At 43.8% G+C, this 22,663-nt stretch overlaps 1 protein-coding gene across 1 annotated transcript in view; it reads right to left on the reverse strand.

The window, feature by feature from the left end:
- ATL3 (atlastin GTPase 3) overlaps window positions 1-22,663 on the reverse strand; it is a 1,114,372-nt gene that overhangs the window by 417,995 nt on the left and 673,714 nt on the right. Inside the window, exons 9-10 of the mRNA XM_044075127.1 lie at window positions 5,529-5,541; window positions 2,185-2,323 (exon numbers count right to left, since the gene is read on the reverse strand). Of these exons, the coding sequence (XP_043931062.1) occupies window positions 2,185-2,323; window positions 5,529-5,541 (152 nt within the window). The remainder of the gene's footprint in view (window positions 1-2,184; window positions 2,324-5,528; window positions 5,542-22,663) is intronic.

Below are 22,663 nucleotides of genomic sequence, written 5' to 3' on the forward strand. Positions count from 1 at the left end.
TCCACATAGGAGTCTGACAGTTACTTATATACACCAAAGAGGAAGAAGAAAGCATTCTCTTAGCAATTTATCCAACAGTTTCCTTCTTTGTCCAGAGGGGAAAGATTTGAGATCAACAAGAGTATGTTCCCAACTGGTAAAGATGTTGATATGGAAGCAGGATCAAACCTAATGTGGGAAAACAAATGTTTGTTAGTCTGAGGAACTTTATAAAGCTTATCTGCTTTTTTGGGAATTGATGGAGGAGAATCAGGGTTGTTACAGGCAACAATAAACACATCCCCCAAAGCTTGCACTAATGGATGAATAGGAGTAGAATGAGGCATATCTACTTGTAATTTATCATAATATCTCCTCAGTTCAGGGGAATATCCACTTGTTCCCATAAAATACCTCATTTATTCTAGTTATAGTCTGAGAGAAGGAAAATTCCTCTAGTGGTGGTTGTGAGGACTAAGTTTCCTCTGAATCAGATAACTGGTCTAATGAATCTGCAGGAGAAGACGCCCCTACCCTTGGCTACATCAGAATCTTCTAACAGATCTTCCTCAGCAATGTTTCTGCTGACCACTTTTGCAGGTAAGGTGTTTTGAGTACCAAGATTAATAGCCCGTGACAACTACTTGCGTAAGATACAAACATCACACCTTTTAGACACCATGTTTTCAGATGGACGTTTAACCTTTTGTTTTTTCTTTACCACTGATGACAGACTCAAAGAAGGTACTTCTGCCTCATCAAGAAGTCTCTTTCCCCAACTATATCAAGCAGCAACCCATGAGTCTTTCTGACCCAGAAAGCATGAATTTCTCATACCTGGTACAGACATCAGACAACCAAAGGGGGCATGTCTGTCCACCTTTTCACTGTGGCTGAAAAGACTACACCAGACAAAGCCAGACAGGTAAGTGAGTGGTCTGGGAAACTACTACTGGCCACTACAGTCACCCACCACTGGCTGTGGCACTGACTCAGCCCACTGAGTCAGTAAGGGCTCTTTAGTAAACTGTTTGTTTTTCTTTCTTTCTAGAAAAAGCAGGCGGTGAACAAGCAGGAGTAGAGTAAGTATGGATGCTTTGCCCAAGAAGGATGCTTCAAATGCTGCAAACTTCACTGGAACGAGTCTGTTGGACAATAAGTTGTCAAACAATGTTCAAAAGCAGTACACTTCCATTCAAACACAGTCCCTAAACACAAAAATGCATAAGCAGCACACTAAAATCCTGTCAGAAACCCCTTCACATAAAATTCTGCCAGACAGAAAAAATGTCAGTTATGTTATCACACAGTGAACACAAGTACTAACGCACCCCATGGTAGTTCCTGCCCAAATAAAACACTTCTAGACATTAAACGTTTACATAAAAGACACAAAGTATAAACAAACAGTACATTTTCCCACTAAAATAGCCCACCAGTTAGCCAAAGCTAGAGAGTGGTCCCTGACAGGAAACTTCCAATATTAGAAATATATCAAGTTTCTTAAAGGGGTAATTCCATTAAAGGACAATATTCTGTGCGGAAGGGTTCCCTAGTGGGGACTTCTCTGCCAGAATAGAAGCTTAAGGCTGGCTGCTTCTTCATAATGCAGCAGGAAAGTATTAAAGATTCTTCACTTAGACTGTTGATTTTTTCTCCACAGGGCTGCCTAATTGGTCATAGTGACAGTGTGGGAGGGAGAGACAGCTTTTGGAAGCTGGATGGTTGTCGTGTCCTGGGTGAGAGACAACCCATATGGCCTAAAGACTACTGCAGTAGTGGTAACTATGAACCTCCAACACTTATATGTTCCAACCAGCTAACTTATGAATGTAATCCAAAGTTTTCAGTCATTTACATCCTATAACTCATAAGTAGAGATCTAGGTGTATGTCCGAAAAAACAGTGGCATAAATCCTCCATGTTGTTGTAAGTTAGTAAATATTTAAACGTCACACTGGATGAGCATCTCCATTACCCAATTATTATGCACCATAAACTACTGTAAATACCCAAATCAATTTAGAGATTTCACTTTATGTATAAAGTCCTTTTCCCAAATAGCAGGAGACATCCAAGACAGAGTTGAACATTGCCTTTTTTATACAATAGCAGCCAAGCCACCAGACATAAACCTTTGATATTAAAACTGTAAGAAATAAAATAAAACACCTTTACAAATAACTAGGAAACAGAAGGACAGACCTGTTAGTTTTCCATTAAAGTGGGGACTAGTTGACACTTTCATCCCGGGATGGGGCAAAAGGAAACACTTGACATCAGTGAAGCATGAATGAATGTGCTTGCGGACATTTTGGATCTCTTCATGCTGATGTTCCTTCACCTGAAAGTTAACATTCAAACCATTAAAATGCAGCACTGTGCAAGTTTTCTATCACACCATAAAAATGCTGCAGAAAGATGTACAGACAGAAGAACCTATCGGGCACTAAGACGGACGCCATCCAACTTTAAGGTTCAAAAGAAAATTGCTACCCGCCCATCTCAACCAAAACTCATATCAGACTTCTCCATATGACCACAGGCATAACAAAATTGTTCCTTACCAGTAAGCACTCATGAAAACAAACTTGGAAGAATTTACCATTGGTGGAATATCCCTCAACACCTTCATGGCACTGGTATTCAAAAATTACATTAATTCAAATGGCGGCATGTTTCCATTCCCTCCAATGCTTTCATACAGGACATGACAGAAGCAGCAGCGCTGACTAGGGAGATAGTGAAAAGTGCAAATAGGCAACATAGTAGGAAAGTATATGGCGACTGTGATAATCTTAACCAAACCTTCATCCAAGCTGACAAGTTGCTACATAGTTGACGTACAAAACAAGTTGCTCAGTCTGATGAGTCATATCTGTGGTTCTCCTGTGATATGTGTAAGCAATACTTGCAATATTGAGTTCAACAAAGAAACACAAGAGTACTTTGATGATAAAATATGAATCCACTTTCAACAAGAAAGCCGTGCGTGTGAAGCAAGAATCTTTACAAAAAGTGAGAAAAAAGAAGTTATGTACCTACCATAATGTTCCATGGTAGTTGTCTTCATCTTGCCTTCTTTCTTGCTGGTTGGGATCGGAACCGATCCTCGGCTCCGACTCGGCCATCTTCTATACCTCGAGAGCTGTTTACTGACTCGAGGCTACCCCTTATCCCATGATGCCAAGCACTAGCTACCCAGATCTCGTTTGTAATAGCTAACTCCAGACATAGCCATAGAATCAACCTGTCCAAACAAACAGGTTGAGCATACCTGTCATACTCTCTAAGTCAGTAGAGGAAACAAACCAGAGAACACTCAGCCAGTGAAACCAAAACCCCTCTTGATCCAATAGGACAGGGGGACGGAGGGTGGGACGCAAGAAAGAAGGCAAGATGAAGACAACTAGTACATAACTTCTTTATGTTAAGTTGTCTATCTCGCCTTCATTCTTGTTGGTTGGGACAGCGTCCCTAGCACCTTCAATCCTGGGTGGCTCATTGGAACAGACTCTTCAGAATAGTGGAACCAAAGTCAGCTTTGCTCCTGGAGTCCATATCTAGCTTGTAATGTGAAATAAAGGTATGAGGATTTGCCCACGTAGCAGCTGCACAGATACAATCCATGGGCAACCTAGGTTGGAAGGCTACAGAGGTGGCCAAAGCCCTAGTAGAATGATCTTTTGGTTTGATAGGCAACACTTTGTTTCTCAATTGATAAATGAAAGTAATAATGTGAGACAACCACCTGGATAAGGTCACTTTGGAAACTGGGAGACCTTGTTTGCCTAGAGCGTAGGAAAGGAATAGTTGGTCTGATTTCCTTATATCCTTAGTCCTATGCAAGTAAAAACGCAATTGTCTATGAACGTCCAATTGGTGTAATTTGTATTCTGCCTTGTTGGAGTGGTTAGAGAAAAACACAGGAAGGTCTACAAATTGGTTTAAATTGTTTTCTGAGCAGACTTTTGGAAGGAACGAGGGATTAGTCCTCACAGCAACCCTGTCCTTGGGAAAAACCAAGTATGGAGGACTAACACATAGTGCCTGAAGTTCAGAGACGCGTCTGGCTGAAGTAATAGCTACCAGAAAAAGTGTTTTCCAAGATAGAAACTTAATGGAGCAGGATGCTGCAGGTTCAAAGGGGAGGGCAGAATTAAGGAGGTTAGTACCAAATTAAGGTCCCAAGGAGGAGGGGGATCTCTCACTGGAGGTCTAAGGAGAGTAGTCCCTCTTAAAAAGGCGTTACAGAGCTTATGAGACATAATGTTTGAATTAGACAACCCAACATGAAAGTTAGAAATGGCTGCCAATTGAACCCTGATTGTAGCAGAAGCGGACCCAGAATGAAAAAGTTGTGCTAGGAACTCCAAAATTTCATAGACTGGGGCTGAAAAAGGATCTACGTTCCTAGCCTCTGCCAAACAAGAAAAACGTTACCATTTGCTAGCATAAGTCTTTCTAGTTGTGGACTTGTGAGAGGAGACAATAATCTCACGCACAGCCATGTAAATGCTGGGAAGCCTGGCTAAGGTTGGAAGTGGAGCAACCAAGCTGCGAGCTGGAGTGTTTGGAGGGATTAATGCAGCCCGCCTGATTGATGAATCAGTAGGTCTGGAATCGGATCCAGAGTCCAGGGCTGATCGAGAAGGTAATGGTGCAGGAACGGAAACCATATCTGTCGACGCCAGTAGGGGGCAATGAGGATCATTTTGCAACCCAACGATATTGCTTTCTGTACGAGTTTCGGTATCACGGGAAACGGAGGGAAGGCATAAAGAATTCCCTGAGGCCAATCGTGGACTAGAGTGTCTCTGGGTATGTGACCTGGAAGCAGAAGAAGGGAGAAGTAGTTGCTGCATTTGCTGTTGAAAGGGGTGGCAAAAAGATCGCAGCAAGACTCAGATCCGCAACTACCTGATTCAGAGACCACTTGTGAGGCATGAGAATAGCTCTGCTGAGCCTGTCCGCTATGACGTTGGACCTCCCAGGGATGTGCGTCGCAATCAGAAATCATTGGGAAGAAATCGCCCACTGCCAGAGTCTGAGTGCTTCTCGACATAGGGGGTAGGACTTGGTTCCGCCCTGCTTGTTGATGTAACAGACCACTGACATGTTGTCCGTTTGAATTGCAATGGTCCCAGAAGGGAGAGAGTCTTGAAGAGCTTGCAACGCTAGGAGCACGGCTCTCATTTCTAGGACATTTATATGCAGGTGGTACTTGTGAGGCTGCCAAGTGCCTTGTACTGTCCTGCCCTGATAATGCCCACCCCCCCCCCCCCCATCAGGGAGGCGTCTGCGGTCACTGTGACAACTGGAGAGGGCTGAATGAAGGGTCTACCCTGAGCCAGTAGTGGGGAGACCATGCACCATGAAAGGTGCCTTTTACATGCTTCTGTAATCATGATCATGTGAGACATGGGTTTGCTGTTGGAAGGACCACTGTGTGAACAGAAGCCACTGAAGGATCCTCATGTGAAAGCAGGCCAGTGGGATTAGAAAACTGCCGCTGCCATGGAACCCAGAGTTTGAAGGACGAACCTGACTTGGATCCTTTTGCTCTGCATTAGAATTTGTACTTGCTGGCAAATTGTAGACACCCTTTCTGGCGGTAGCCTTATGGACATGTTCTTTGTGTCTAAGTCTGCTCCTATATAGGTGATAGATTGACAGGGCAACAAGGCAGATTTTTTGAAGTTTGTTGTGATGCCTAGCTGGGAGCAGATTGTGATAGTGTAGTCCCTGGCTTGCAGAAGTTGATGCCTGGTAGTAGCAGTGAGGAGCCAGTCATCTAGATATGGAAACACTTGGAATCCTCAACGTCTCAGGTGAACTGTGACCACTGCCACACATTTGATGAACACCCTGGGGCCTGTGGTGAGACCAAAGGGCAGAGCACTGAACTGGTAATGACTGGCTCCCAGCCGGAAGTGAAGAAATATCCTGGAGCGCCTGTCCATTTTGATGTGGTAGTACACATCCTGAAGATCTATGGAGCACATCCAATTGTTCTGACCCAGAAAGGGTAGAATGGACTGTAGCGTGACCATCCGAAACTTTGTTCTTTGTACAGACTTGTTTAGTCTGCTGAGAACCAGAATCGGTCTCCAGTCCCCTGTCTTTTTTGGTACCAAAAAGAACCTTGAGTAAGTTCCGGATCCGTGTTGGTCTGCCGGGACTTCCTGGATGACCCTTTTTTCTAGCAGTCTTGAAACTCATATGACTGCTTGGCCCCTCAGAATGGGTGGAACATCTGGAAGGGATTTGCTCGACAGTAAGAGGGGTTGAGAGAAGGGAATTTTGTAACCTCCGGATATAATTGACCGTACCCATTTGTCTTGTGTTAAATTTTGCCAGGCTTTTGGGTACAGTGAAAGTCTTCCCTCGACTGCCTCCAGAGGGGGGGGCAGCCGGGCAACCCTTCAGGAATGCTGAAAGGGCTTCTCAGAGAAGGATTCTCTGTTGCCCTGGTTCTGCGGACCCCCTCTGCCACGAGGGCAGTGTCTATTGTTATTTCCCCCTCTGCTCCTGGAGGAAAAATCGCTACGTGTCAGGCGAGGTTCCCTGGGATTTTCGGAACCACATTTTACCACTCTTCTGACCCTTGGGGTATGGTCTGGAAGGAGTGGAAAAATGGACTCCCATGGAAGAGAGAGTCTTGCCTTCTTGCTCATACCTAGTCAAAGTGTCTTTCACCTGTGGTCTAAAAAGAAAGGAACCATCAAAGAGGGTGTCGGTGAATGACGCTCTAAAGGGTTACGCAAAGTTACACAGCCGCATCCATGTATGTCTCCTAAGGGCCACGCCCGTACCTGCGGCTCTACTCGCACCATCGGCTGTCTAGGAAATGAGCCTCATGGAGGAGTTGACTACAGAATTAAGGGTCGCTAGCTGGGAAGCCACTTTAGCTTGAGCCCCCTCAGCTTATGGATCTTGAAGGGTATCTCTGAAGCTGGGTAAAATGGCATAAGTAGTTCAGTGACCTCATAGAAAAGGTCGCTGAAGCAAACATTCACTTCCCGTATCTGTCCATGGTCCTAGACTCTGTTAGGAGGATGGACAGATGAAGAGGTTTCCACCACTCGCCCCCCTCGGAGCAGACTAGGGAGCCTCTGCGCCCAGATCCTTCAACAGACGGCATCATCGAGGGAATCAGAGCAGATGACGGAACCGAAGGAGATAAAGTTATTGGAGCCGACGGTTCCACTACTCGAACCCCAACAAACTCCGGCTCAGAGTTCAATGGAGTCGGAGGAGGAACATCGATAGAAGTGGACGGAGCCGACACCTGTTGAGGAGGGCTGGACAACATCTTGGCAAGTGCCTGCAACTTTAGCAACCTGACCACTCTCTCCACGTCATGATCAGAGAGCCTAGAAGATAAAGAGGAGTGAAAAGATCTGTGACTGCGCTCACTTTGCAGCAGGGAGACCGAGGAGCCGAATGTATAGATTCCAGAGAAGGGGACCTCAGCCTCTTGTGGCACCGCGAAGGCTCTGAAGTTTCTGATGGAGCCGACGGGGAGATAGTCTTATCGGTTCCAGTGCCTGTAACTCTGAGACACTTCTAGCGGAGGTTATTGCTAGGAGCAGAGCTGTTTTCCAGGATAAGAACTTTATGTCAGCTGCAGAGGCTGGCTCATACGGAGGCAGTGTGAGTTTTTCCAAGACATAGTTGAGGTCCCAGGCAGGTATTGGTGCTCTCCTTGGAGGTCTTATGTTTTTGGCCCCTCTGAGGTACTGCCTCAGTAACGGATGAGAAAAAATAGGTGGTTCTGTATTGTAATGAGCTGAAATGGCAGAGGCATGAATTTTAATTGATGAAAAGGAAAGGCCTTTATCCAGCATCTCAGTTAAGTATTGTAAAATCTGAGGAATATTTGGAACATTCGTGTCAATGCCTTGTGCTTGGTTCCAAGCACAGAATCTCTTCCATTTGTCTGCATAAGATTTTCTGGTGCTAGGCCTCCTGGCCTTCAAAATTACATCCATTACTGCTTTTGAAAGAGATGTGTCTTGAGAGGTTATATTATCTGCCATGCCACCAGGTTTAAGGTTTTGAGTTGGCTGTGCAGTATCTGGCTGTCTTGTTGGGTCAACAAATGACGAATTTGAGGTAATGTCCAGGCTGGGCAGTGAGACAAGCTCTTTAGGATTGGGTACCAGTGCTGGCAGGGCCAGTCTGGGGCAATCAGTATCATTTTTGGTTTCTCTTGTCTGACCTTGAGAAGTACCTTGGGGAGGAGAGGCAGAGGAGGAAAGGCATATACTGTTAGATTTTTCGAGCTGAACGATACAGCATCCACTTTCCATGCTTGCTTGTGATAAGTCCTTGTGCAGAATCTTTGTAGTTGGTAGTTGTGAGGAGAGGCAAATAGATCTATGTCCGGGCATCCCCAGGTCTTTGTTATTATGCTGAAGACTTGTGGATCCAATTTCCACTTGTGGGGATCCATTAGATTTCTGCTTAGTTCGTTTGCCAGAGTACTGTTCCTTCCTGGCAGAAATTGAGCTTGCAGATGTACTTGGTAGGTCAATGCTGTGTGCTACAAGTTCATGGCTGGCCTGCAGAGGGGGTAGGAATGTGTGCCTCCCTGCTTGTTTATGAACCACATGACTGTAGTATTGTCCGTTTTATTAGTAGTTGTCCTGGATGAAGTTGATCCTTGAAGGCGGTTAGGGCAATCTGAACAGCTAGCATCTCTTTTTGACTGATATGTAGATGCATTTGACTTGCGGACCATGTGCCCAGAATACATCTTCCTGCCACATAGGCCCCCCCAGGCGTAATCTGATGCATCTGTTGTCAATGTCTGCCTGGCTGTGAGTAAGGTGAATGGCTGTCCTGTGTTGTGGTGACAGGCTTTTGCCCACCATCGAAACTCCTGTTGCAGGCAGCGAATTAGGGTAATTATTGTTTCCAGGCTGTGGCAATGTTGAGTCCAAACACTTTTTAGATACCACTGAAGTTTCCTCATATGCAGTCTTGCATATGGAATTAGCAGAATGCAGGATGCCATGAATACCAAGGCCTGCAGAATTTTTCTTGCAGATAACTGGGTCTTTGTTGCCAACATTTTGAAGTAAGTAGTCAGTTGTCTGTTTGTCTGGAGTGAGATAAGCCATCTGAGCAGTTGTATTTAAGCTTGCACCCAGGAACATTATCTCTTGAGAGGGTACGAGTTTTGATTTCTTCTTGTTTACTGTGTACCCTAGACTTGTCAGTAATCTTTTTACAAACGCCAGATGCTGTAGTAGAATGTCCTTGTTCTCCGCCTGAATAAGGCAGTCGTCCAGGTAAGGATATATTTGTATTCCTCTGTCTGCAAAATGCAATTACTGGTGCCAAGCATTTTGTGAAGACCCTGGGCGTAGTAGATAAGCCAAAGGGCAGTGCAGAGAATTGGTAGTGCATTGAGTCAGCTTTGAATCTGAGGTATCTTCTGCATGTTTGTCTGATTGGGACATGCAGGTATGCCTCTTTTAGATCTACAGTCACAAGCCAAGACTTCTTGCCCAACATGGGCAGAAGCTGCTATAGAGTCAACATTTTGAATTTTGGAATATCCAGATATGTGTTTAGAATAGATTAGGTCCAGTATTGGTCTCCAGGCTTTGTCCTTTCTGGGTACTAAGAGCAGTCTTGAATAGAATCCGTGACCCTGCTCTTGTTCAGGTACTTGTTGAACGGCCCTCATGTCCATGAGGGATGAAACTTGTTTTTGTGCCTCTGCCCATTGATTGCGTGGCAAGTCTGGCATACCATTTTGCCTTGGCAGGGTGTGAAAGTGGAACCTGTAGCCTTGTGAAATTATATTTAGAACCCATTTGTCCTGGGTGATCATGTGCCAGTTTTGTGGAAGAAAGTGCTAATTCCCCCCCCTCCCCAAAGGGGCTGCCAAAAGATAAGTGCTTGGTTCTGGAAGTGGAAAGTCATTGAGACTGGTTGTGATTTTTCCTCTCTGCTCTTGGAGGTAGAAGCACCCCATTGTTTAGACCTGTATGAACTCACAACAACAAAACTAAACCGATACGAATTCAACAACTATAAAATGAAAGTGGAGAAAATCAGCAAAGGCACGGACTGTTTATTTGAGTAAGCGCTTTCAGCCAAGGAAATACCCCAGCCTTCTTCAAACTAAAAAGTACAGTTTTGTACCTACCATAAATGTAGATGTTCGAGTGCTCATACAGCTGCAGTCATTACAGATGGGTTATCCTGCCGTTAGGCGGGTCCTCGGTCGGCCGAATTCCAAAGTCTAGGTCCGGCGTCGGTTGTCGTCGCTTCTTCCCTGACGTCAGTGCGGCAGGGGTATAAAAGAGGAAGCCGACGCCATTTTCTTCAGTTTTTCTTGCCCCAGATGTCAGGTGCCCCCAGAAGGAAGGCAAAATATAATATTATGCAAACATGCAATGTAGATAAATCAAAAACAGTAGTTGCAAGCAAATACACCATAAAAGAATACCCCAAATAGGTTGTATGATAAAGGTATTTGTCATAAGGTCTGTCCTAAGAGGGGATGGAGGGAGGGTAACCTGGACTGCAGCTGTATGAGCACTTGAACATCTACATTTATGGTAGGTACAAAACTGTACTATGTTCATCGTGCATACAGCTGCAGTCATTACAGATGGGTAGAATCCCAAAGCTAAGTAAGGGTGGTAGGTACTAATTGGAACTAGGAGGGGCTAGGATGCCCTGCAGGACTGCTGTGGCAAAGCCCGCTCTAGATTTTGAGTATAGTGGAAGGTGGTAGTGCTTGGAGAAAGTGTGCACTGAACTCCAAGTAGCTGCTTCCAAAATGTCCTTGGTAGGGACCCCCCTGAGGAAAGCTGCAGAGGTAGCTGTAGCCCTGGTGGAGTGGGATCTGATGTATACAGGCACAGGTTTTCCATGAAAAGAATAACAAAAGCGTATGCAGTGGGCTATCCATTTTGAAATTGTCTGTTTGGAAATAGCCTTTCCTTGAGCACCTGTAGCATAGGACACAAAGAGCTGCTCAGATTTCCTGAATGACTTTGTTCTGTCCAAGTAATAACGAAGTTGTCTGTGAATGTCCAAGGAATGTAGTAGCCTCTCTCCTTTGTTCTGTGGATTTGGATAAAAGGTAGGTAAATGAATAGTCTGATTCAAAGCTACACTGGATACTACCTTTGGCATGAATGTAGGGTTGGGTTCGTAAGGAGAGACTGTCCTGATGGAAAATGATGAATGGTTGCTCAGCCATGAGGGCCTGTAGCTCCAAAACCCTTCGTGCTGAGGTAATGGCCAGAAGGAAGGCCGTTTTCCACGACAAGTATTGTAACTCTGTTGAAGAAGCCGGCTCAAAGGGAGGCAGGGTCAGCTTTTCCAATACAAAGTTGAGGTCCCAAGCTGGCACCGGTGGTTTCCGTGGGGGTTTTATATTTTTTGCCCCTCTGAGGAACTGCCTTAGAGGATGTGAGAATAAAGGGGGATTTGTATTGTATTGTGCAGAAATGGCTGAAGCGTGGATCTTGATGGAGGAGAAGGAAAGGCCACTGTTTAACATCTCGGCTAGGTACTGTAAAATTTGAGGTATATTTATTACCCAAGGATTCTGGCCCTTTTCTTGATTCCAGGTACAAAATCGTTTCCATTTGGCGGAGTATGTTTTTCTAGTAGAGGGTCTTCTGGCCTCCAAGATAACATCCTGCACCTCTTTGGAGAGGAGAGTCTGTTGGTAAATTAAGGTATTCTCCATGCAGCTAGATTTAAGGTTTTGAGCTGGCTGTGAAGGGTTTTGTAGTTGTGCTGGGACAACAGGAGGAACTAGAGGTAGTATCCATGGTGGTGAGTGTGACAGGCTCTTTAGGAGAGGATACCAGTGCTGTCGTGGCCAGTCTGGAGCAATGAGAATCATGTGAGGCCTCTCTGCTCTGGCTTTTAATAGAACTTTGGTCAGTAGAGGAAGAGGCAGGAAGGCATAGACTGTCAATGTTGTCCAATTGAAGGAGAGTGCGTCCACTTTCCAGGCCTGCGGATGATAGGTCCTTGAACAGAATTTTTTCAACTGGTAATTTCTGTGGGTAGCAAATAGATCTATGTCTGGCTGTCCCCATGCCCGAGTTATCTTTGAGAAGACTTGAGGATGCAACTTCCATTCATGTGGGTCTGTCATATTTCTGCTTAGGTTGTCTGCCAGTGTGTTTCCCTTCCCTGGCAGGAATTGTGCCTGTAGTTGAATTTGTAATTCCAGTGCTGTGTTCCACAGGGTCATGGCTTGCCTGCACAGGGGGTATGAATGAGTTCCCCCCTGTTTGTTTATGTACCACATGACTGTGGTGTTGTCTGTCCTTATCAATAGCTGGCCTGGATGCAGTAGGTCTTTGAAGGTCATAAGAGCATTTTGCACGGCTAGCATCTCCTTTTGGTTGATGTGTAGGTGCTTCTCTTTTTGGGACCATTTTCCCTGAATGCACTGATTTGCCAGGTGTGCTCCCCAGGCGTAGTCTGAGGTGTCCGTTGTGATGATTTGAGTTGCTTGAGGTACACAGAAAAGGAGACCTGTGTTTCTTTGGCATGCGTGAGCCCACCACAAAAATTCCTTTTGAAGGCATGGAATGAGTGGTATAATTGTTTCCAAGCTGTGGCTGTGTTGAGACCATAAGTTTTTTTAGGTACCATTGTAGTTTCCTCATATGCAGCTTTGCACATGGTATCAGTAGGATGCAAGATGCCATGAATCCCAGAGCCTGCAGGATTTTCCTTGCAGTTAGTCTGGTTAAAGTTGCCATTTTGTTGAAGTATTCAGACAGTTGCCCTTGTTTGTCTGGCGTGAGGTAGGCCATCCGGGTGGTTGCATTTAAGCTGGCACCCAGGAAAATTATCTGTTGAGAAGGTATTAGTTTTGATTTCTTTTTGTTCACTGTGCATCCCAGGTAGTTTAACAGTTTTATTACAAACGCCAGATGCTGCAATAGAATGTCCTTGCTGTCCACTTGGATCAGGCAGTCGTCCAGATATGGGTAGATTTGTATTCCTTGTTGACTGCAGAAGGCAATTACTGATGCCAGGCATTTCGTAAACACTCTGGGAGCAGTAGATAAGCCAAAGGGCAATGCAGAGAATTGGTAATGGGTTGAACCTGCAAGAAATCTGAGGTAACTTCTGCAATTTTGTCTGATAGGGACATGCAGGTATGCCTCCTTGAGGTCCAACGTTACCAGCCAAGACTCCTTGCCCAGCATGGGAAGAAGCTGCTGTAATGTAAGCATCTTGAATTTTGGTACCTGTAGATATGTGTTTAGGATGGATAGGTCTAAGATGGGTCTCCAATCTTTGTCCTTCCTTGGTACCAGAAATAGTCTGGAATAAAAACCTTGACCTTGTTTTTTGCAGGTACCTCTTGAATTGCTTTCATATCCATGAGAGTGGAAATTTGTCTTTGTGCCTCTGCCCATTGATTTTGTGGCAGGTTTGGCAAGCCTCTCATTTTTGGAAGGGTGTGAAAATGGAACTTGTAGCCTCTGTCTATAATGTCCAGAATCCATTTGTCTTTTGTAACAATGTGCCAGTTTTTTTAAAATAATGCCAGTTTTCCGCCCAAAGGTGCTGCCATTATAGCTTTGTTTGGCAGGCATAGGGGGAAGTCATTGTGTCTATTTTCTAAATGATTGTGGTCTATCTTCTCCACCTCTTGGGGTTGGTGCTTGCCACTGTCTAGCTCTGTAAGATCCTTGAGGTTGTCCTCTACCCCTTGGGCGTCTGTATCTGCCCCTTTGAGATCTGTCCATGGCTGGAAAGGACCAATTTTTTAAAAGGCCAGTTTCTGCTGAAGTGTGGAGGTTGCACCTGCAAGAAATCTTTAACTGTTTGCATAGATTTCGCTTTTTCCTCCATTTTCTTTAGTACCTCCTCAGCTTTAACACCGAACAATACATCTTTTTGAAGTGGTGCATCTAATAGCTTTGCTTTGACATGATCTGGTAAGGATTGCTCTTTGAGCCAAGCATGTCTACGTATGACAGACCCTGTGACAGCAGCTCTACATGAGGCCTCTAAAGCATCAAAACCACACTGCAAGGTATGTTTACCCACTTACTCTGCTCCATGCAACAAATCCTGCAACTCTTTCAAATCTGTTGTTCTGTTTGTGTCATTTTGCTTTTCAGCTGAGATAACAAAAACTGTTGGTACTTTAACATATGAAATTGACAGTTTAATGCCCTCATGGTTAAAGTGGCTGATGTATACACCTTTTTCCCCCACCTTTCTAATGCTCTGGAATCTCTCTCTGAAGGTAAAGGGTTTTTAGCAGTAGAGGCATTTATCCCCTTGGGACCCTGTGAGATTGTTTCTGGGTCAGCAGTATGGCTTTTATAAAGGAACTGGTGAGAATCAGGAACCCGGTAATATCTGTCTGGTTTAACAGGGGCTGGAGGTAAAGAATCTGGATTAAGACTGGCTTCTGCGTACACATCATCCAAAATATCTAAAACAGGAGGGATAGCCAGGGGCCTATGCTGGGGGAGCAGTAGAAATTCCCTGAGCCTTTTCTTGAAATCTGAGTAACCTTGGCCTTTCCAGTGGTGGAAGTGCTCCCTCAATGTATGCAGGGTTTCCCCAAAAGAGTAGTCCTCAGCATCAGAGTCTTCAAAAGGGGAATAGGCATAATCCTGGTCCTCAGAATGGTCAGTGGTAATAGAAGCCTGGTCTGAGGAAGGGTAGTCTTCCTCCAATCTGGGTCTTTTGTCAGAGAAGGGTTGAGAACCCCTGATGAGAGTTATCAAATCCTCAGCCATTTTAAGCATCTGTTTTTTTAGGCATGGGGCCTTGAGAGGGGGTCTGAGGACCCTGTTTTTTAGTTTTGATAGCAGCTTTAGATTTAGTTAAGGATTTAATAGAGAAGGTGGTAGGCCTGAAGACGCCTTCAGAAATGGCAGGCCTCACTAAATTTTCGGTTTCCCCGCCAAGAGTGGCGTCTGTATCTGCCGTGGGAATGGAGACTGAGGAGCCAGCGACCTCGGGTACTTGAAGACACCGGTAAAATAGCTTCATCGGTAGTCAGGGGCTGCGTAGGCACCTCGCTGAGAACCGGTAGTCGGCCTAAGCGTGGTTTCAGTACTCTGTGCAGACCTCGGATGTCGGTCCTTGTCTTTGCGTCTTTTGCCTAAAACTTGCGTCGGTGTATCCGACGACATGATATAATTAAATTTTTTGGCAAAATAATGAAGGGCGAACTACGCCCGGCGCTTAATAGTGCGTTTGTTGAACCTAGCACAAAAACGGCAGGCCTACACGTCGTGGTCTGGCCCTAAGTAAGGTATACAGAAAGAGTGAAAATCCTTATGCGGTATTTGCTTCCCACAAGAAATGCAATTATTAACTTTGTCTGACATCGGTCTGAGGCAAGAAAAGTTTCCCCAACGGGGTACTTAGCTTTAAAGAAGACTTCGGCTGAAATACTGTTCGTAAATCTCAGGAGCTGGCCAACCAGCACTTGCGAACTGCTTCTGCTTCGGGCACCGCGTGGCAAAAGAGACTGGAGAAAATGGCGTCTGCTGCCTGTTTTATACCCCTGCCGCACTGACGTCAGGGAAGAAGCGATGACAACCGACGCCGTACCTAGACTTTGGAATTCGGCCGACCGAGGACCCGCCTGACGGCAGGATAACCCATCTGTAATGACTGCAGCTGTATGCACGATGAACATCAATACTACACACAGCTGTTCACCTTAAATACATCCACACTGATCAATTAAGCACCAATAAATCAATTAAGCATAAAACTAGATTTACAGAATATAAATTAATACTCTACCTTTAATATTTTTATAATTATTAAAACTATTAAAACCATACCCACTTCTAAGAATTCCTTGTGAATGCCCTTCTTTACAAAACTATACCATTAATATAAACTTTCCTAAATTTATAACTTTCCAAAATCTATGAAGACTTGATACACATTACTAAACATGAATTACTATAAAAACTTTAAGAACAAAACCACCAAGTTCATAAAAATTAATTCCACTCAAATCATTAATAAACTTTAAAGAGTTTGAATACGATATTAGAGATTCATCTCCACAATGCTTTTAACTTAAGAATACATTTTATAGAAGCATAATCGTTTAAACCAGGCGGTAAGTGTGCAGATGTTCTTATTTGCCAAAACACCTCTTGTTCTTCCAAGTATAACTGCCATGGGCCACCCCTAATATCATTTTTAACCTGGTGGACAACCATAAAGGAAAAAGAGTGTTCTGGATAATCTGCAGTATGGCTCGCAAGTGCATTAGTTAAGTCCTTCCTCCCTATCGCATACACATGTTCATAAATTCTTTTTCTTAATGTTTTCTCCATTTTACCTATATAGAAGGAAGGACATTTCTCGCAACAAGCAACATACACCACGCCCCTGGTTTCGCAATTATATTTACCATTAATAAAATAAATATTATTGTTAATATTTATTTTATTCTCAGGCAAGATGTATTTGCATTGAGAGCACATACCCATCCCAGTAACTCTAGCTTTAGTTTTAACTGAGCTCATCTCCACCAAATTTTTGAGATTCATCCCCCTTCTATATGTAAACTTTGGTCGTCGTCGCACTACTTTAACTAGCGCTTGGTCTTCCAATAATATATTCCAGTTCTTAGAGATGATACCCTTAATGACTTTGTGGTCAATACAATATGTAAAAAGGAAGTTAATAAAAGGTAACTCATTTGTAATCGTGTTTATATTATTCTTCTGTAACCCTTGCATAGTACCCCCACCCAAAAGGGGCTTAAAATGTTCTGTTTCTCTTTTAACCTTCACTTCATACATAATCTCTTTAATTAAAATATCTGGATAACCTCTACTGGAAAATATTTCTCTAATCTTTACACATTCACCAATAAAATCCTGTTTGTCTGAGACCATCCTCGCTGCTCTGACAAACTGCCCCTTCACAACACCTCTTTTTTGGTGGAAGGGGTGACTACTGGTGAAGTGCAAGTAACTCTTTGAATGGGTGGGTTTCCTGTAAATCATGGATTTAAATGAATTATTAACTTTATCCTTACTTAATTTAACATCCAAGAAATTAATCTCATCGACCCCTATAGAATAAGTGAATTCAAGAAAGGTGGTCATACTTGAAATACTGTCTATAAAGTCAGGTACTTGGTTTAGATGACCTTTCCATAAAAAACACGTCATCTTGGTATCTGGTATACCAAGTGACATGTTGTTTGAACATTTCGTTATTAAATAACCACTGATGTTCCCAATATGCCATAACGCTATTTGCAAAACTACACCCACATGGAGAACCCATGGCTATCTCTGTTTTTTGGAGATAAAATTGATCTTTAAACACTAAAACGTTATTTGATAACGCCAAGTCCAGGAGAATTTCAACTAAGTACATCTGCTCGTTGCCCGCCTTTTTAAGCAACATAAAATTTTTAGTCCACTCTATTCCCAATTGATGAGGAATTACAGTGTACAAGTCTCTCACATCAACCACTAAAAATATAAAATTCGAGTTGTACTCGATTTTGTTAATATTCTCCAAAAACTCCCAGGAGTCTTTACAGATTTGTGACTCATTCTGTAATAGGGGTTTAAGGATGCCATCAACATATCTGGCGCAAGCATAAGTGATAGATCCTCTCTCATCCACTATGGGCCTAAATGGGGGATCTACCACGTTCTTATGAATTTTTGGAGTGCCAAATAAAATAATGATTCTTGGTGCTGGCATAGTTAAAAAATGAAGAATGTTACAGTCTATACTACCTTCCAAAAAAAGGTCATCTAGCACACTTCTGATCTTCTTATAGGCTCTATGGACCTCATTTAAACTAGAGTTCAAATAAGTACCTGACTGTAGGTGGTCGAACATCTTTTTTTCATAAAGGTATTCATCCATGAACACAAGACTCCCACCCTTATCAGGCTTCATGACCCTCATTTTGCATTCATTAAGCAGAGAAATGAAATCTAACTCGGTTTTAGATATATTACATTTCATAAATCTAGTGGGTGTGTGAGAATCAACCATAGCCCGTAAATCTATCTCACAAAGTTTTTCAAAAATATTCAACACCCCATATAGTGGAGGATTAAAAACACTACACTCTGTACGTGTTAAGAATTTCCTAAAGTAGGCCTGTATGAGCCTTAGGGCTGTGATCTGCCTCTGGGGCGTCTGTATCTGCCCCTTTGTGGTCTATCTGACACTGGAATGGACCAATTATTTGTAGGCCAGTTTCTGCTAAATCTGGGAGGCTGTACCTGCAAGAAATCCTTGACTGTTTGCATAGATTTAGCTTTGTCCTCCATTTTCTTCAACACCTCTTCTGCTTTAGCACAAAACAAAGTAAAATGCTGTAATGGAGCGTCTAATAGTTTTGCTTTAACATGATCAGGCAAATTTTGTTCTTTTAACCAAGCATGCCTCCTAATGACAGAACCTGTAACAGCGGCCCTGCAGGAGGCCTCAAGAGAATCAAAACCACATTGCAAAGTACGCTTTTCCAGCTTATTTAGCTGCATGCAATAAATCCAGCATTTCTTTATTGTCTGCACATTCTGTATTTGCTGGCATTTTCTGTTTAAGCAAAGACATGAGATATTGCTGATACTTAAGCATATGAAATTGGCAATTTAAGGCTCTTACAGCCAAGGTAGCAGAGGTATAAATCTTTTTGCCCCATCTGTCTAGGGCCCTAGAATCCCAATCAGAGGGGATAGGGTTTTTTGCAGTAGAAGCCTTGACCCCTTTGGGACCCTAAGAGATGGTTTCTGGGTCAGCTGCAGGGTTCTTATAGAGAAATGTATGTGAATCAGGAACCCTATAGTATCTGTCTGGCTTAACAGGGACTGGTGGTAAAGAGTCTGGAGAAAGACTGGACTCTGAAAATACATCATCTACAATGTCTAAAACAGGCGGGATAGCAAGTGGCCTGTGTTGAGGCAATAAATGGAAGTCTCTGAGCCTTTTCTTGGATTCTGAGTAGTCTTGGCTCACCCAGTGGAAATGCTCCCTCATAGTATGTAGTGTTTCCCCAAAAGAATAATCCTCAGGAGGAGAGGCTGAAGGGGTAGATTCTTCCGCATCAGAATCCTCATCGGGAGGAATAGAGTAATCCTGTTCAAAGGAGGAATCAGAGGAAATGGAAACCTGGTCTGAAGATTCATATTCTAACTCTTGCCTAGGCCTCTTATCAGGAGGGGGATGGGAACCCCTATCAGGAGGGGGATGGGAACCCCTGATCAAAGTAATAAGGTCTTCGGACATTTTAAGCATCTGCTTTTTAAGCATGGAGGCCTGTCCAGGTGAATGCTGTACATGTTTCATTGTCTTTAGAGCTGCTTTAGTCTTTGCCTTTGTAGATGAAGGTTTCACATATAACTGTGTAGAGGCCTGAAAATACCCTCAAAAGCTGATGCCTGCTCAGTGGCTCCGGACCCATCTGAGGGAATAGTTTCTGAGTGTCCAATACCTTGAGTTTCCAGAGGCCTAGTCTGCTCCACGTGGGAGTCGGAAGCGGCCTGTGGCTCTGTGGTAGCGGGCGTCAGGGGCTGCGAAAACGCCTCACTGAGAACTGGCAACAGGCCTAGAAGAAGCCTCGTCATCGGTTTTGGATCTCGGATGCCTGTCCTTTTCTTTTTGTTTTTTTGTACACTCCAGTAGTCTGCTCATCAGACGGCATTATATAATTAAATCTTCTGCCAAAGTAATGGAATGCAAAATCGTACTGACGCTTAATAGTGTGTTGGTTAAATCTAGCACAAAACACACAACTAGCAACGTTATGGTCAGGGCCTAGACAAGGAATACAGTAAGACTGAAAATCCTTATGAGGTATTTGCTTCCCACAAGAAATACAGTTATTAACTTTTTCTGACATCGGTCTGGAGCAAGAAAAAAGTTTCCCCAACGAGGTACTTAGCTTTAATGAAGACTTCGGATCTGAAATTCGAATCTGAAAAACTTCAGGAGTTGGCAGACTGGCACTTGCGAACTGCTTTTGCTTCGGGCACCGCGCGGCACGAAAGACTGAAAAAAATGGCGTCGGCTGCATCTTTTATACCCCTGGCGCACTGACATCAGGGAAGAGGCGACAGCAACCGACGCCGGACCTAAACTTTGGAACTCGGGCAGACTGCGGCTAGACTGCCAGCAGGATAACCCAATTGTAATGACCGCAACAGTGAAACATGATGAACATCCACATTGCAAAGTATGTTTTCCAACTTTTTCAGCAGAATGCATTAAATCCTGTAATTCTTTATTTTCCACAGTCAGGAATCAACATCATTTTCTGTTTAAGCAGTCCAATAACATGTTGTTGATACTTTAACATACGAAACTGGCAGTTTAAAGCCCTAATGGTCAAGGTTGCAGAAGTGTAAACCTTCTTACCCTATCTATCCAGCACCCTGGAGTCTCTATCAGAAGGGGTAGGATTTTTAGCAGTAGAAGCCTTAAAGACCTTGGGCCCCTGTGAAGTAGTCTCTGGATCTGCAATAGTTTTTTTAAAAAGGAACTTGTGCGACTCAGGGACCCTGTAGTATCTGTCAGGTTTTCTGGGAGCAGGAGGCAGGGAATCAGGGGCCAAACTAGATTCCTAAAAAGCATAATCAACAATGTCTAGTACAGGAGGAATAGCTAAAGACCTATGCTGAGGTAGGAGAAGGAAATCCCAGTGGAAATGCTCCCTTAGAGTATGTAAGGTTTCCCCAAAAGAAAAATCCTCAGGAGGGGAAGCAGAGGGAATTGAGTCCTCTGCATCAGAATCTTCATAAGTAGATAAGGGAAAATCCAGATCATCAGAAGAATCAGAAACAGAATCCTGATTAGAAGATTCATAATCAACTTCAGTCCTAGGGGTCTTAGAAAGGGGGGGGGTGTTGGCTACCCCTGATTAGAGTTATTAGATCTTCAGCCATTCTTATCATTTGTTTTTTAGGCATAGAGGCCTGAGCATGTGGCCTGGGCGTCGGTTTTTTAGGCATGGATCGAAATTTAGGCTTAAGTAAAGAAGGAGGCATCGGTTTAATATGCAAGTCCGTAGGCCTGAATACACCCTCAGAAGCCGGTGCCTGCACAGCAGTTCCGGACCCATCCAAGGTAGAGACATGCATGGGTTCCATAGTTGAAGCATCTCGCGGCATACCGGACTCTGAATGGGTCTCAGTAGAGGCCTGCAAATCAGAAGCAGCAGGTATCAGGGGATGCGAAAGCGCCTCACTGAGTACCGGCGAACTGGCAACTGGCTTAGGAGAAGTCTCGTCATCAGTTTTGGACCTCAGCGGCCTGTCTCTGTCCTTATCTTTGCATTTTTTAGGAATCCAGGTAGTCGGATGGCTAACCGACGACATTTCTGGACAATTAAACAGAGAACCGAAATATTTAGAGGCGAAAATATACTGACGACGGATAGTGCGCTAATTAAATAAAGCACAAAACCAACAGCAAGGTACGTCGTGGTCAGGGCCTAGGCCAGGAATATAGTACGAATAAAAATCTTTATGAGGTATTTGCTTTCCAAAAGTAATACAATTAACTTTTACTGACATCGGTAAGGAGCAAGAAAAAGTTTCCCCAACGGGGTACTTAGCTTTAGTTGAAGACTTTGGTTCTGAAACTCGAAAATGAAAATTTCAGGAGTCAGCCGACTGGCACTTGCGAACTGCTTCTGCTTCGGGCATCGCACGGCAAGAAAGACTGATGTAATAGCGTCGGCTGCATGTTTGATACCTCTGACTGGGGCTGTGAAAGCACCTCACTGAGTATCGGCGAACTGGTGACTAGCTTAACGGAAGCGTTGTCAGCAGTTTTGGACCTGTGCGGTCTGTCTCTACATTTATCATTACATTGGGAAGATCAGTAGTCTGTTAGCTTACCAAAGTCATTTCGGAGTACGGAGATCAAGAGCGAAAGTATTTAGTGACAATAAGGGCCTGACGATGGATAGTTTGGGCGTTTAACAAGGTACAAAACTGACAGCGAGGTACGTCGTGGTCTGGGCTTAAACAGGTGATGCAGTAAGAATGGAAATCTCGGTGTGGTATTTGCTTTCCACAGGCAAGACAATTGTTAACTTTTTCTGACATCAGTTAGGGCAAGAAAAAAGGATCCTCAATGGGGTACTTAGCTTTAGAAGACTTCGGGATGATTCAATCCGGAAACGAAAACTCGGGTAACGGCCGACCGGCACTCGTGCGAACTGCTTCTGTTTTGGGCTCCTCGGCAAGAAAGACTGATGTAATGGCATCGGCTGCCTGCTTTTACACCCATGACAACCTGACGTCAGTTCTGGAGCGACAGCAACCAATGCAGAAATACTAAGTCTCTGGTATTCGGGCTGACTGAGGGCTACCTGCAGGCAGATAATCCAAGTGTTATGACTGCAACAGTGAAACACGAAGATCATCAATATATGCTTTATGGACAGAATGCAGAAATATCAGCTAACACAACGCCAAAATACAATTCCAAAGTACAACAAAAGACGGAATTAATCCAATCCTAAATTCACCGAGAAGGAGCTGCAATGATGTACTTTCCTGATTATAACTCTGAAGTAATTCTAATGACTATATTACTTAATGCCATACAGTCCTAAAACATTTGGCAATGCAATCAAAGTGTGAGTTAAGAATAGCATTTAAAAACTTGCAATGCAAAAAAAATATCAAAGTGTGAAAAA

Source organism: Protopterus annectens, chromosome 6.part0 (genome assembly GCF_019279795.1).
Source record: "Protopterus annectens isolate FY-2018-M chromosome 6.part0, PAN1.0, whole genome shotgun sequence".
Lineage (NCBI taxonomy): Eukaryota > Metazoa > Chordata > Ceratodontiformes > Protopteridae > Protopterus > Protopterus annectens.